The sequence below is a fragment of the Dipodomys spectabilis genome, unplaced genomic scaffold (assembly GCF_019054845.1).
Source record: "Dipodomys spectabilis isolate Male_0828 unplaced genomic scaffold, ASM1905484v1 ptg000054l, whole genome shotgun sequence".
Classification (NCBI taxonomy): Eukaryota; Metazoa; Chordata; class Mammalia; order Rodentia; family Heteromyidae; genus Dipodomys; species Dipodomys spectabilis.
Window position 1 is genome coordinate 41,118,586 of NW_024870731.1, and position 14,328 is coordinate 41,132,913.

The 14,328-nt window shown below is 44.8% G+C and overlaps 2 protein-coding genes across 4 annotated transcripts in view; one reads left to right on the forward strand and one right to left on the reverse strand.

Annotated features, from left to right (window-relative positions):
• Positions 1–10,180, forward strand: part of Fancd2 (FA complementation group D2) — a 65,785-nt gene extending 55,605 nt beyond the window's left edge. For all 3 annotated transcript variants that reach the window (XM_042680139.1, XM_042680141.1, XM_042680142.1), the window contains 7 exons: positions 764–835; positions 1,620–1,658; positions 2,149–2,223; positions 3,534–3,608; positions 5,304–5,450; positions 7,992–8,069; positions 9,823–10,180. In XM_042680139.1, the coding sequence (XP_042536073.1) occupies positions 764–835; positions 1,620–1,658; positions 2,149–2,223; positions 3,534–3,608; positions 5,304–5,450; positions 7,992–8,069; positions 9,823–9,888 (552 nt within the window). In that variant the 3' untranslated portion in view covers positions 9,889–10,180. The remainder of the gene's footprint in view (positions 1–763; positions 836–1,619; positions 1,659–2,148; positions 2,224–3,533; positions 3,609–5,303; positions 5,451–7,991; positions 8,070–9,822) is intronic.
• Positions 10,181–11,008: 828 nt separating this feature from the next.
• On the reverse strand, positions 11,009–13,855 carry Fancd2os (FANCD2 opposite strand). The gene is made up of 2 exons (XM_042680162.1): positions 13,782–13,855; positions 11,009–11,804 (listed from the first exon to the last, which is right to left on the reverse strand). The coding sequence occupies exon 2, from the start codon at positions 11,794–11,796 to the stop codon at positions 11,260–11,262; it is 537 nt and encodes a 178-aa protein (XP_042536096.1). The 5' UTR covers positions 11,797–11,804; positions 13,782–13,855; the 3' UTR covers positions 11,009–11,259.
• Positions 13,856–14,328: the final 473 nt, after the last annotated feature.

Consider the following 14,328-nt stretch of genomic DNA (forward strand, 5'->3'; position numbering starts at 1 on the left):
ATCTACTGGAAGGTGAAAGCTGGATTGTGTTTTTCCTTCCTCCTGCCCAGTTCTGCATTTGCCACCTGGCATGAAGTAAGCCAGCCCATTTGAGTGCTACATGCCTTTGCAGCCTGCTAACCAGATCTGAAGTAGCCTGCTGAGTACAGGACTTAACACAGAATCAAGATTTCAGAGAGGCTGGGTACTGGCTCATACTTGTAATTCTAGCACTCAGGGATAGTGTCCAGGACCAGAATGCAAGCCCTAGGGCTGGCATACACACATACCACACGCACACACACACACCACACACACACACACACAATGTGACAGAGATCTCGTGGCAAGTAGGTATGCTGCACAGAGGCTCTTAACTACTTGTATGTATTACTGAAAAGACTCCTAGACAGATGCCGGTGACTCACACCTGTAGTCCTAGCTACAAGAGGTTGAGATCTGAGAATTGCAGTTCAAAGTCTAGTTAGACACAAAGGTCTGTAAGACTCCACTCCCAGCAAAAAGATGGGTTGGACTCAAAACTGGATGTTGTGACTCAAGTGGTAGAATGTTAACTGAGCAAGCTGTAGGTCCTGAATTCAAATACCCATACAGCTAACAAAATGAACAAATAAGCCTCCTTGTTGTATGTTAATTTTTTCACACTGTATACAGAACCATTTTGTGAGTGTACTAGATGCTACATCTCTTTGGAAGGATTATAGGAAACTGTGTTAGTGAGAATAAAGAAGAAGTATTTGCTTCTTTCTTTGGCTGTCCCCAGATTCATGAAGAGAAGCTCCTCTACTGGAACATGGCTGTTCGAGACTTCACTATCCTCATCAACCTGATAAAGGTGAGTATATGGGGATTGTCTGCTCTGTCTCATAAGCTAACTGCAGAAACTAAGGTCCTAGCTCCAAAATGTGCTTTTCTTCTCACAAGCCTTTGGGACCATGTGGTCTTTTTCCCTTGTAGCCCTGCCCATTCTGGGTATCATTTTTCTCCATAGCCACTATCTCATTCCTTCTCTCTTTTTAATATTTTTGTTGGTCATGGGGCTTGAACTCTCAGCATTCACACTGTCTCTGAGCTCTTCAGCTCAAAACTAGCACTCTACCACTTTAAGCCACATTGTACTTTCAGTTTTCTAGTGGCTAATTGGAGATACGAGTCTCACAGACTTTCCTGCCTGGGCTGGCTTTGAACTGTGATCCTCAGATCTCAGCCTCCTGAATAGTTAGCATTACAGGCATGAGCCACCAGCACCCAGTTGTTCCTTCTCTTCTTTGTCCCTTTGCCATCACACTTACCATGAGTTATCCCCCTTTCTCTTTGCTCTGAGTCCTCCGATCTAAGTCCATTGTCATTTCCAGTCCTGAGTGCACTCATATCCTTTCTGCTAAGCTTTCTTACACTCTAGGCTTCTGAGCAGACTCGCCCTTTCATTTAGAATGTTATTCTTGCTTCTTTCATTCTTTCTGAAAATTGACCTGAAGATTCTTGGAGGCACACTATTGATGTGTCTTCTTCGTTTTAGAATTTTCTGCAATACCCAAGTTATAGTTTGCATGGTAGGAAGAGGCTGAGGTGCTTGATGGCCAGACTCAAATTTGGTTTCTTGTCTTTTGCTTCTCTAGGTATTTGATAGTCGTCCTGTTCTACATGTATGTTTAAAGGTAAGAAATTCCTTGGGTCATGTTCAGTATTTTTCTTTCTGTGACTCATTATGGAGAATGCCTCAGCTGAGATGAATTGCTTAAGACCTTGCCCACATACCACTATGATCCATGCTAAGAGGTGGTATTTAGAGAAAACAGCACCTACTACAGTTAATGACTACAAAAGGCAGGGTTTGTTGTTGTTGTTGTTGTTAGTTTTTTCTCCTCTTGGTTGTGGAGCTTGAACTCTGGGCCTGGGCGCTGTCCCTGAGCTCTTCAGCTCAAGGCAAGCACTCTACTACTTGAGCCACAGAACCACTTCTGGTTTTCTGGTGGTTAATTGGAGATAAGAGTCTCAGGGACCTTCCTGCCTAGGATGGCTTTGAATCTTGATCCTCAGTTCTCAGCTAGGATTACAGGCGTGAGTTACTGATGCCCAGCCAGCTACATCTTTTTTGTGTATGAATGTCTGTAGCCAGAGATAAACCAGTGTGTCTCTTTTTTCCAGTATGGACGTCTCTTTGTAGAAGCATTTCTGAAGCAATGTATGCCTCTTCTAGACTTCAGTTTTAGAAAACACCGGGTAAGAGCTGCACACAGGGAGCAAAAGCATGCTCTGAAGCACAGACAATAAGTCTATGGTGACTCCAGGGTTGGACTGAGGGTAGGAACAACCTATTGCTCATATTCTGGGCCACAGTTATCTAATGCAAGTTTACCTCGAGCCAGAGCTGCCCACATGGGAGTGAGCATTCCAAAGTAGACTGACTGGCCTCCTCAGACCACTCTCTTCAGTCTCACCTTTCCTCCACCCCTGATCTGAAGGTAGGCGCTCTGATAGATAATAGACAGATGACAGACAGACCGGTAGATAGGTAGAAAGACTGACTGAAAGGGAGAGAGAGGAGAGAGAAATCATCAGTTCCTTGTGCTGCTGTACTCTCAAGACCTCATGTGCTTCCTAGGTCATCTATGAGAAATTTAAAAATAAGAGTTCAGAGGGAAGGGTGCAGGAAGTGTGATAGACGGGTGAAATTGATTGGAATATGGTGAAATGCATGGTGATTTAACAATAAAACAGAAGGATCTGTATAACATATAAACTAATAAAAGAAAGTTTGTCTTAGCTGGGTGCTGGTGGCTCACGCCTGTAATCCTAGCTACTCAGGAGGCTGAGATCTGAGGATCGCAGTTCAAAGCCAGCACGGGCAGGAAAGTCCGTGAAACTCTTATCTCCAATAAACCACCAGAAAACTGGAATCGGCGCTGTAGCTCAAGTGGTAGAGCGCTAGCCTTGAGCTGAATTGCTGATGGACAGCACTCAGGCCCAGAGTTCAAGCCCCACGACCAACCAAAAAAAAAAAAAATGTTATAAAACTCTTGTTACAATGAATAGCCTTCATATTTTTTACACCAAGTGACATCCAGAGTTACATTAATAAAGTAAGAATAGAAACATGAATTCTACTGACATTTAGCAAATTGGGATTTGTAGTATACCCACAATCTTATTTTGTTTCACTTAATCCTGAAAGAAAAAAAAAAGGTGATGTTTATCCTGATTTGCAGATAAGAAAACAGAGGCATGATAACTCTTTAAAACTGCAAACCTAAGGCTGAGGTAGAAGGGGATTATGAGTTTGAGGCCATCCTGAGTATTGATCCTGCCCCAAAGAAAAATGTTATGACCTTCAGGTTGACATAAGGTACAGAACAGGGGGCTTAAGAGGTAGGAGCTGGCCACCACTCTCCTATTAGGCAAAGTTAAGATGGCTGGTGACATAGGCTGAAGCCTGCACTTACCCTTTTAGGAGCCCTTGGTTGCAAGGATGTCTTAGCATCTAGAATCAAAATAGAACATTTCTGTAGAACATTTATGGATTGTGTTTGTAGGATGATGTTCTGAGCTTACTAGAAACCTTCCAGTTGGACACAAGGCTACTTCATCACCTTTGTGGACATTCTAAGGTAAGAAGGGAGCAGCTCACACCATTGCTAGCATAATCTGCAGTTGTGCTTGGGAGGCCCACAGGCTCTAACTACTTCCTTTTTAACCTTTCTTGGTGTGTGCACATGTGCCAGTCCTAAGGCTTGAACTCAGGGTGCGGGTGCTGTCTTTGAGCTTCTGTGCTCAAGGCTAGTAGTGGTCTACCATCTGAACCACAGCTTCATTTCTGGCATTTTTGATGGGTGATAAAGGTTTCATGGACTCTCCTGTATCAGCTGTCTTCAAACCCTTATCTTCAGATTTCAGCCTCCTGAGTAGGTAAGATTACAGGCATGAGCCACCCACACGAGTTCTAAAGCACTTCTTGACTGAAGACTCTAGGATGCTGCTGGGTGTGTCTGCTGTAAAGTACTCCGGGTGGATGAACCTTCCATTAAGTACTGGCTGCTGGAGGCAAGAGGTGTTCTAATGCAGCTGCCTTAGCGCTTTTCAGCTGCACCCTCATAGTTCTCAAGAACTAGATCTGTAACAAAAGGGCTTGGTGCTTGAAATACTCTTACAGTTCTGTGAACCACTGTCACCTCTGTGTGAAGGCACACAGAACCCTAAGAGTTCTGTCCTTACTGTCAAACCTTAGAATTTCCTGAGTCTGGGGCTGGGAAGGTGACTCAGTGGTAGAGCGCTTGCCTTGCATGCCTGAGGCCCTGGGTTCGAGTCCTCAGCACCACATAAGAAAAAAGCTGGAAGTGACGCTGTGGCTCCATTGGTAGAGCCCTAGCCTTGAGCTGAAGACCTGAGGGACAGTGCCCAGGCCCAGAGTTCAAGCCTCACGGCGGGCAAAAAAAAAAAAAAAAAGAATTTCCTGAGCCTGTTCACATTACTCTACCTCCCAGTCTCAGCTTTCCCCCTGCTTCTAAGTTTAGAAATTGAGACGTAGAATTTTAAGGACTTTCCAAGCTAAACACAACTACTTTCTGTTGTTTAATATTATTCTAATGTCTCAAGAATATTCATTCTTGATAGGTAAATTCATTGATAATAAGTCAATAAGAAGTTATAAAGAGGAACTTAGAAAGTGTTAGTGTTATGTTTTTGAGACTGAAGGGTTAGGGATTTTGGGGTGAGGGCTGAACTCAGCCTTGTTCTTGCTAGGTTAGTCGACTCCCACTTAGGCCATGCCTTCATCCCTTCTTTTTTGCTTTTGCTTGTTTGTTTCTGCTTTTTGTTATTTTGAAGGTGGAGTCTAGTGAATGTTTCTACCCAACCTAGCTTCAAACCACAATCCTTTCAAGTAGCTAGATTACAGGTGAGAGCCACTGGTACCCAGCTAGGCTGAATTTTTTTTGGGGGGGAGAGGGGTCTGGTCGTGGGGCCTGAACTCTGGGCCTGGGCGCTGTCCCTCAGCTCTTCAGCTCAAGGCTAGCACTTGAGACACAGAGCCACTCCGGCTTTTTTCTTTTTTCTTATGTGGTGCTGAGGAATCGAACCCAGGGCCTCATGCATGCAAGGCAAGCGCTCTACCACTGAGCCACCTTCCCAGCCCCTAGGCTGAATTTTTTTTGGAGTACTATTCCAAACTACTATTGTTTGGTGGAACCGGTCTCTGGGCCAAGAGGAAAGTATATACTCTTAAGGTGTGAGGAATTCAGATGTTTCTTTTAGAAAATGTGAATGTGTTCTCATAAACCTAAACGAGGGTATTTATGTCCATTCAGATTCACCAGGACACAAGACTCACCAAACATGTGCCTTTGCTCAAAAAAACACTGGAGCTGTTAGTTTGCAGAGTCAAAGCCATGCTTGTTCTTAATAATTGTAGAGAGGCTTTCTGGCTGGGAAATCTCAAAAATCGGGACTTGCAGGTAAGCCTTTGACTCCCAGCTCTCTCTCCGCTTCTTTAAGCCCTGTTCTCACAGTGAGACTCCTTTTAACAGGCCCTGCAGGGAGGGTGTGCCAGGGCAGATGGATAGGGTGACTGAGCCTGAAGGTTGTGAAGTAGTTTATTTGCATATATGAAAACAGAATAGTGAAACCTGTTCAGGTAATTTTAGGAGAAGAAGGGAGGAAGGGATAGTAGTAGAAGGAATGAGTTTAATCAGGATATATTGAATGAATGTAAAGAAATGTCACTGCTGGGGCTGGGAAGGTGGCTCAGTGGTAGAGCACTTGCCTTGCATGCATGAGGCCCTGGGTTCGATTCCTCAGCACCACATATGCAGAAAAAGCCACAAGTGGCGCTGTGGCTCAAGTGGTAGAGCGCTAGCCTTCAGCTGAAGAGCTGAGGGACAGCACCCAGGCCCAGAGTTCAGGCCCTACAACAGGCAAAAAAAAAAAAAGAAATGTCACAGCCAGGTGCCTGTGGCTCAGTCCTGTAATCTTAGCTACTGAGGAAGCTGAGGTCTGAGGATCTCAGTTCAAAGCCAGCCTGGGCAGGAAAGTCCATGAGACTCTTTATCTCCAATCAACCACTAGAAAACCAGAAGTGGAGCTGTGGCTCAAAGAGGTAGAGCACTAATTTTAAACGGAAAAAAAGCACAAGGATAGTGCTCAGGCCGAGTTGAAGCTCACGACCACCAACAACAAAAGAAATGTCGCAATGAAACCCCGTAAGTGTGTGGTGGTCTGGTTCAGGAATTAGAGGCACTTTGTACATGGGCTGTGCTCACAGGCCACACCTTCCACCCGGTAAGGAAGGTGAGTAGGTGCACAGACATAAGCTAAGTGCTCAGGTCCTGGGGAGCCAGATCACAACCACCTTTTGTTACTGCCAGAGGGTCACTGTCAAGCCCTACTTCAGAGCAGATTCATAATGACATTTCTTTATATGGACAAAGGTTTGTTTGGTTATTTAGCATGCTTCCCCTAAACCAATATCCCGAAATTACTTTTTTTTTTTTTGCCAGTCTTGGGGCTTGAACTCAGGCCTGGGCACTGTCCTGAGCTTCTTTTTCTCAAGGCTAGCACTCTACCACTTGAACCACAGCACCACTTCTGGCTTTTTCTGTTTATGTGGTACTGTGGAATGGAACCCAGGGTTTCATCCATGCTAGGTAAGCACTACCTCTAAGCTACATTCCCAAACCCCCAAATTACTATTTTAACTACTGAACATTTCTAGTTTCTCAGCTGTGTGACATCTTGTATCACTTATATTAACTAGTTTGTAGTTCTGGCGCTTTTACTTCCGGCCCACACCCTTCTCATTCATGTGTATAATATCTGAGGGAGTTTGTTTTATAAACTCAGCCTTGATCTTTCTGGGCTTTATTCCTTGGCACTCTACCACCTGAGCCACAAGGCTCCAGGCTCCCCCTCATCTCACAGATTCCCGTTCTGGGGCTTGAACTCAGAGCCTCATGCTCTTAAGGTTTCTTGCTCATGACTTGTGCTCTGTCAGTTGAGCCATGCTGCTAGTCCAACTTTTTGCTGGTTAATTGGAGGTTAAGAGTTTCAGTCTTTCCTGACTGGACTGTATTCAAACTGTGGTCCTACAGACACAGCCTCCTGAGTAGCTAGTAGGATTACAGGTGTGAGCCACCATGCCCAGCAGTAACTGAATTTTATAATTTTAGTGTGTGTGCTTGTGTGTGCCAATACAAGGGCTTGTACTTGTCCTGCATCCTTCACTTGGCTTTTCTTACTCAAGGCTTGTGCTCTGCAACTTGAGCCACACCACTACTTCTAGATTTTTGCTCATTAATTGGAGATAAGAGTCTCTTGTATTTGCTTTGAACCAAGAACCTCAGGTCTTAAGCTAGGCCTTAGATCTGAGTGGCTAGGATTGCAGGCATGAGCCATCAGCAGAGTTTTATCAGTTTATATGTGGAAAGAGTAGTCCGCAAAGAGTATTTCCTTTCTTTACATCAGCCTTATAATGTAGAATCTTATTGTTTGCTTGAAAAAAATTGAAACTTAGAAGTTAACTTACATAGGCCATTTAGTAATGAGTGGGGCCAGTGTTTTGAGTCTAAACAGTCTAAACAGAATTGATGTTCTTAAGCAATTTCATTAATACTGTTCTTTAGCTTCTGCATGGCCATTTGTTATTGGCTGTATTGGCACCTGTGTGTCTTACAGTATTAGGAAAATTTTAGGTCCAGATAAAGTATTAACTGAAATTTATCAGAACAATGTGGCCTTGTAAAATCTAGTGCAATATTAGAATACACAGACTCAAATGGATCTTTTGCAGAACTGCATATTATATGAGCATCACAGGCTGGGGTTGAACATGAACTTGCCTTGACAAGACAAACCATTCCCACATTTTGAATGCCTAGAATATCTTCCTTGTATTTCCTGTAAACCCAATACCCAGCTTCCCTCCTCGTCCACTTTCCTCTACCAAGTCTGCATATGTGATCTTTACAACCCACCATTTGTCTTGATCCTTTCACATTTAGGGTGAAGAGATTTTGTCCCAGAATTCCCAGAGGATCTTAACAGCAGAATGTGAAGATGGCATCTCCCAGAGCATGGAGGTTTGTCTGAAAAGGCATCAGGCTTTGATTGTGCCAGCTACTTTGAACTGGTGGAGGGTGCCAGGTGTAACTCAAGTACTTCCATGTCCATCTCCACCTGTCCATATCAACTACGAGTGTTTAGGGCCTATCATACAATCTATTGTGAAATCCGTATATAAATATACATTATACAGTCTTGTGATCACTTGGAATAACTCAAGCTGTAGCATATATTACAGAGTTGAAAATTTGCTTCCAAACAGGTGGAAGCCTAGATGCTGGTAGCTCACGCCTGTAATCCTAGCTACTCAAGAGGCTGAGATCTGAGGATCACAGCTCAAAGCCAGCCTGGGCAAGAAAGTCAGAGCTGTGGCTCAAAATGGTATAGTGCTAGTCTTGAGCATAAGAGCTCAGGGACAAAACCCAGGCCCAGAGTTCAAGCTCCACAACCACATTAAAAAAAAAAACAAAATAAAGGGCTGGGAAGGTGGCTCAGTGGTACAGTGCTTGCCTCACATGCATGAGGCCCTGGGTTTGATTCCTCAGCACCACATAAGCAGAAAAAGCCGGAAGTGGTGCTGTGGTTCAAGTGGTAGAGTGCTAGCCTTGAGCAAAAAGCAGCTCAGGGACAGTGCCCAGACCCTGCGTTCAAGCCCCAGGACTGCAAAAAACAAAAAACAGGTGGAATGTAGCTCAGGACTACAAAAGAGAGGGAGAAGGAAAGAGGGAGGGAGGGAGCAAGGGAGAAATAAAGAGAAAACAAGTAAATAGAAGTGTGTATTTATATATTTTTTCATAATTCAGATGAGGTCTGGATACTGAGTTCAGATAGAAGAACCTCTGCTAAAAGAGCCAGAGAGTACCTCACAAGGCTCTAAGCTCAAAACCCTTTCCTGCCAAAAAAAGGAAAAAAAATACCACGTCTGTGCTAGGGATTTATTTTGATGATAAAAACACTTTCATAGTGTAAATGTCCCTGGGTTCAACCCTGGCATTATAAGAAAACCAAGGCTGTAGCTCAGTGGTAAAGCATTTGTCTGGCCATGTGTCCCTAGGTGTGGACCTCAGCCACACAGATACCTACATACACAAAACCTGAGAAGTAAAATTAAGGCAAATTTGGTTCATTTTGCAGTATAGCACATAATCAGTGCTACAGTCCTTCTGTGGTCTTACCATTCAAGAAAAAACGAGGTAGCGGAGCCTGGTGGTATACTCCTATAATCCCAGCACTCAAGAGGTTGTAGCAGGAGAATATAAGTTCAAGGCCAACATGAGTAACTTAATCAAGACACTTTTGCAGGCTAGGGTTGTGGGTCAGGTGGAGGAATATGTGCCTGGCAAGTCTGAGGCCTAGTTCAAATTCAGTGCCTTTTCAAAAACCTGAAATTAAATTCATTTAACAAATAATAAATGATTTTTTTGTTTTCTTTTGTTTGCCAGTCATAGGACTTGAACTCAGAGCCTTGGTGCTGTCCCTGAGCTGCTTTGTTTACTCAAGGCTAGTGCTCTACCACTTGAGCCACAGCTCTACTTCTGCTTTTTTGGTAATTTATTGGAGATGAGTCTCATAGACCGGGCTGGCTTTAAACTGCAATGCTCAGATGTCAGCCTCCTGAGTAGCTAGGATTGCAGGCATGAGCCACTGCCCAGCTATCATTGGTTTTAACGATGAAAACAGAGTAGTTTCATATCTATGAGAGGTGTGTTGGAGCTTCGTGAGGTCACCCAGAGAAGCAGCCTAAAATTCTCGATTGTCCTTTTCCTTTAGGATGATGAACCTGAAGCAAGTGACGAGGAGGAGCAGGGTGATGCGAGTGGAGACTCCTCTGACTAGGCTCTGGAAGACTCGGCTCCTTGAAACCTGCTTTGTGCCTTTGGAATTGCAAGCGTCTTGTTTTACCCTTCAAGAGGATGTTTTACTTCACCAACTTGTGGGTTTCGTCGTGTGTCTAACTCCAGCCAAGTTCCTGCCCAGGACTGCAGTGCACAGTCGCTGTTGGTTTGGATAAACAGTGGAAGTACTGTTTGCAGTTAGGGTTCTGGGCTTTGGGGGTTAGTATTGAAATTGATTTATTGTAGAATTTAGGTTTATACCTGCTTTACAAATAAATATTTTTCTAACTTTTGCCTTAGCTACCTCATTTCTATTTCTAGGCTTTTCTCCATATTCAAGGATTGGGTAGAACTGACTTTAAAAGTTGTTCAAAAAAATAAATGGACTGGCACTAACATAGCTCTCCCAGTAAGTGTCAGGTTCCACTATCTGGGCCATTTGCATTTCTGGTGAGAAGATCTTTGTAACTTCTCTAAGTGAATTAGATTTGTTAATGCCCAGATTATTATCATTATTATTATTTTCAGAAGGTGAAAAAATTCATCATCAAACTTCTGCTGACTGTATACATATAAATTTGTTTTCACATTATTTAGAGATACATCTATATTCTAGTTATAAGCTATCTGGGGTTTGAACTCAGGGCCTGGGCACTGTCCCTGAGCTTTATTGCTCGCAGCTAGTGCTCTACCACTTGAGCCACAGCTCCACTTTCCAGTTTTTTTGTAGTTTGAGAGAAGAGTCTCATGGACTTTTCCTTCCTTGTCCTTAAAGGATCTCAGCCTCTTGAGTACGTGCGATTACAGAGTGAGCCACCATCATCTGGCATGAACCACCTGAGCCTGGCTTCATAAAGACTTTTGAACCCTTTATCATCTGGCAGACAGAAATCCATTCATCCCTTTTTTTTTTTTTCCTAGAGCTGAGGACCGAACTCAGGTACTTGCGCTCGCCAAGCAGGCGCTCTTCCGCTGAGCTAAACCCCCAGCCCCTTACACATCCCTTTCCTTGACATCCCCTGTTCCCCAACTCATTGTCCTTGGTGTTTGAAGTGAGGTCACACTAGGCTGGTTTATATGGTTTATATGGTTTGTTTAATTGTTCTTTGTCACATGTACATATCAGTGCTAGCTTGACTCTCTTTTTAAATGGTGGTTTGACTTTCCAGTAGAAATGTCCTCCCTTGCTCTGTATCACTGGCCTTGTTTTTGGAGAGCAGGGGAGAAAAGGGGCTCCTTAGTTGTCACTGCTTGGCAGAAGATCAAAGTCTCTGGGGCGATATCACCATTTCATCTTCCAGGACAGGTTTTTGTAAGCTTCAGGTACACGCCAGAGGGCATGGTGTAAGCAACTGCAGACCGATGGGGCCCTTTACTTGGAGTGTTGCAAAGCAAAGGTGCACTTCTTGTAGGTTGCATACAGCAAGAGGATAGAACGCAGCATCTGTTTGCACATCGTCACTGTCATCTGGATCTGAGGCTCCTTGAGGCCAGTGGGCCACTGATGCTCCCTGCTGATGATTTTGCAGAAGGCTGACTTGTCTGAGACCCTGAAGGTCCCCGTCCACTTGGGTGGCTGAGCCGTGATGACCCTGCCAAAGACAGAATCCACTCCACTGAGGCGGACGGGCTGGGGCTTCCTCACCAGGCCTTTCTTGCTGTTGATGATTCGGAGCTCTGATGTGTGGCAGGGTAACTTGGGACTGACTCCAGCTTCCAGGAACGGGGTGTCTAGCACTAGAGTGACCTCTTGAAAGCACAGCTGCACTTCCAGGTCAGAAGGGGTGTGCGCAAAGCAAGGGGAGGCTTTAAAGGGGTGCTTGGAGGAAGGGGTGGGTGTCGTGTGCCGCAGCCATTGGAAGCTCTCGTCCAGTGGGGTCCATGGTGACCACAGCTGGTATCCTGCCATTGACAGTCCTAGAGGAAAAGAATCACACATGACATTTCCCTGCGGTGCTTTGGGTCAGGGCGTGATATGACCGTTTATCCCCTGTCTCATATATGATGCAGACTTACTTTGTGGTTCCCACGGAACAGATTCCAGGAGGTGCTATGGTAGTTGTGGAGTATGGTAAATACTGTATGCGCACTAAAACCTCATGAGGCCTCACAAGCCTGAGGGAGGTTTTAACTCATTGTACAGAGGAGGAAATTAATGTGAAATGGGCTCTATACCATGCTAGAAATGCTAATAACAGGCCTGATGTCTCGGGTGGCGGGGGTTGCTGGGGGTCTAATGAGACCCAGCTATCTGAGGTCAGAGGAAGCTCTGCAAGTCCATGTTCCTCTCTCTTTGCAGCTCACATCAGTGGTTCTTTAGGTCTATCCTTTGGACTAGCAGCTTGCACATCATTTGGGAATTTAGTTGAAATGCAAATTCTTGGGTTCTACTTCAGACCTATAAAATCAGGAAGGAGGGGTGGGCCCAGACGTCTCTCTACACGGACCTCCTCCCCCCCTCCCAAAGGATTTTGTTGCATCTTACCTTTGAGTTAAGAGGTAAGTAAAACTCTGGCTTTCACTATTCCTTATGAAGACAGTCTCCTGTTGGCCCTAAATGCCTCTGTGTTTACTAATAGAAGACAGTCTCAAAGTCCTGGGCAACTTATTCTGTACTCCGTTCAGAGGAAGGGTAGTTTACAAAGGCCAGTCTTCAAAATACACTGGTTGCTGGGAATGTGGCTCAGTGGTAGAGTGCTTGCCTAGCATGCATGAAGTCCTGGGTTCGATTCCTCAGTGCCATATACATAGCAAAAGCCAGCAGTGATGCTGTGGCTCAAGTGATATAGTGCTAGCCTTGAGCAAAAGCAGCTCAGGGACAGTGCCCAGGCCTTGAGTTCAAGCCCCAGGACTGGCAAAACAAACAAAATGCACTGATTACCCTTCTTCCCACAGATAGGAGGTGTTGTTTTGTTTTTGGTGCTGTCTTGGGGCTTGAACTCAGGGCCTGGGAGCTCTCCCTGAACTGTGTTGCTCAAAGCTAGCCATCTATCTACCACTTGAGCCACAGCTCTACTTCCAGCTTTATTTTTGTTGTTGTTCTGTTGTCGGCTGTGGGGGCTGAACTATAGGCCTGGGCACTATCCCTCAGCTCTTCAGCTCAAGGCTAGCACCCTACCACTTGAGCCACAGCGCCACTTCTGGCTTTTTTTTTCTGCTTATGTGGTGCTGAGGCATGGAACCCAGGGCCTCATGCATGCAAAGCAAGCACTCTACTAGGAAGCCAACTTCCCAGCCCCTCCAGCTTTGTTTTGATGCTTACTTGGAGATGAGAGTCCCACAGACTTTCCCCTATTGGCTTTAAACCAAGATCCTCAGATCTCAGGCTCCCGAGCAGCTAGGATTTACAGACATGAGCCACCAGTACCTAGCCTAAGGGAGTTTTTAACTCATTGTTGTTTTGTTTTAAAATCTATGAGAAACCCAGTGGTTTGTACTTGGTATCTCTCCCTGCCTCCCTCTCCCACAACTGCAGTGGGCCTCTGCTGGCTTAGCAGACATTTTACCAATTCAAACCCTTTATTTTTCAGATAGTGTCTTTCTTTTGCCTTAGCCTGGCATCCTAGACTGTTATCCTTGTCCTTCATACCACCCATGAAACTGGGATGACATATGTACCAACATCCATCCTCAGCTTTTTTTTGTTGAGATAGAGGGGTCTTGAAAATTTTTTTCTCAGACTGGCTTTGAACCATGATCCACCTCAACTCAGAGGATTACCAGTGTAAGCTCTGCTTTTTTTTTTTTTCTTGCTTGAAGAAAAAGGCTGGAACAATATAACTAACTCAAAATCTATCCAAGTAGAGGTTGGATCCCCATCATTCTACTTTAAAACTCTCAGTATGTAAGGGTTTCACTGAATTCAGAAGCTAATGGCTTTGTGCACCTACCCACCCTATTACGTGCAGACACATTTCCAGTCCCTTTTCTTTCCAGCCAAGTACGTTCCTCCGTGCCTCTTCACTTCTCCCACACAAGGCAACAGCAGCAGATATGATCCCATCTCATCCCGTGATTTGTCACCATTAAAAAGCTGGCACCTCCACCACTGCGAGACAGTGAAGTTCATTTTTAAAACAGAACTGTTGGTGACATTTCAAACTCGAAGTGTACCTGACAGTGGTTAGTAGAAAGGAGATTCGTGGATTTTTCCACCTCTGGCATGTTTCTCATGATCTGTGCAGGTGCCTTGGAAGCTTTAGAGTGAGGAACTGAGCTATCTATTCCGGATAGCCTATGAGAGGCTTTTGGTGGTTGCTCTCATGACCTTAGCATACATCCAAGATTAGGCTTTACTATTCCACCAGGGCATGGTGGGGTGGAGGGTAGTGACTCCCATACACTCATGTCCCCCCCAAATGTATTTAATCACAAGATTCTTTTCTTGACCCGCCCCCCCCCCTTCGGCTAGAGGAAGCAGTGAAGAGACTGTTCGGATGTC

Excerpts from the sequence above, each read along its gene's own strand:
- Fancd2os (XM_042680162.1), bottom strand. The coding sequence starts at position 11,796 with ATGGCAGGATACCAGCTGTGGTCACCATGGACCCCACTGGACGAGAGC.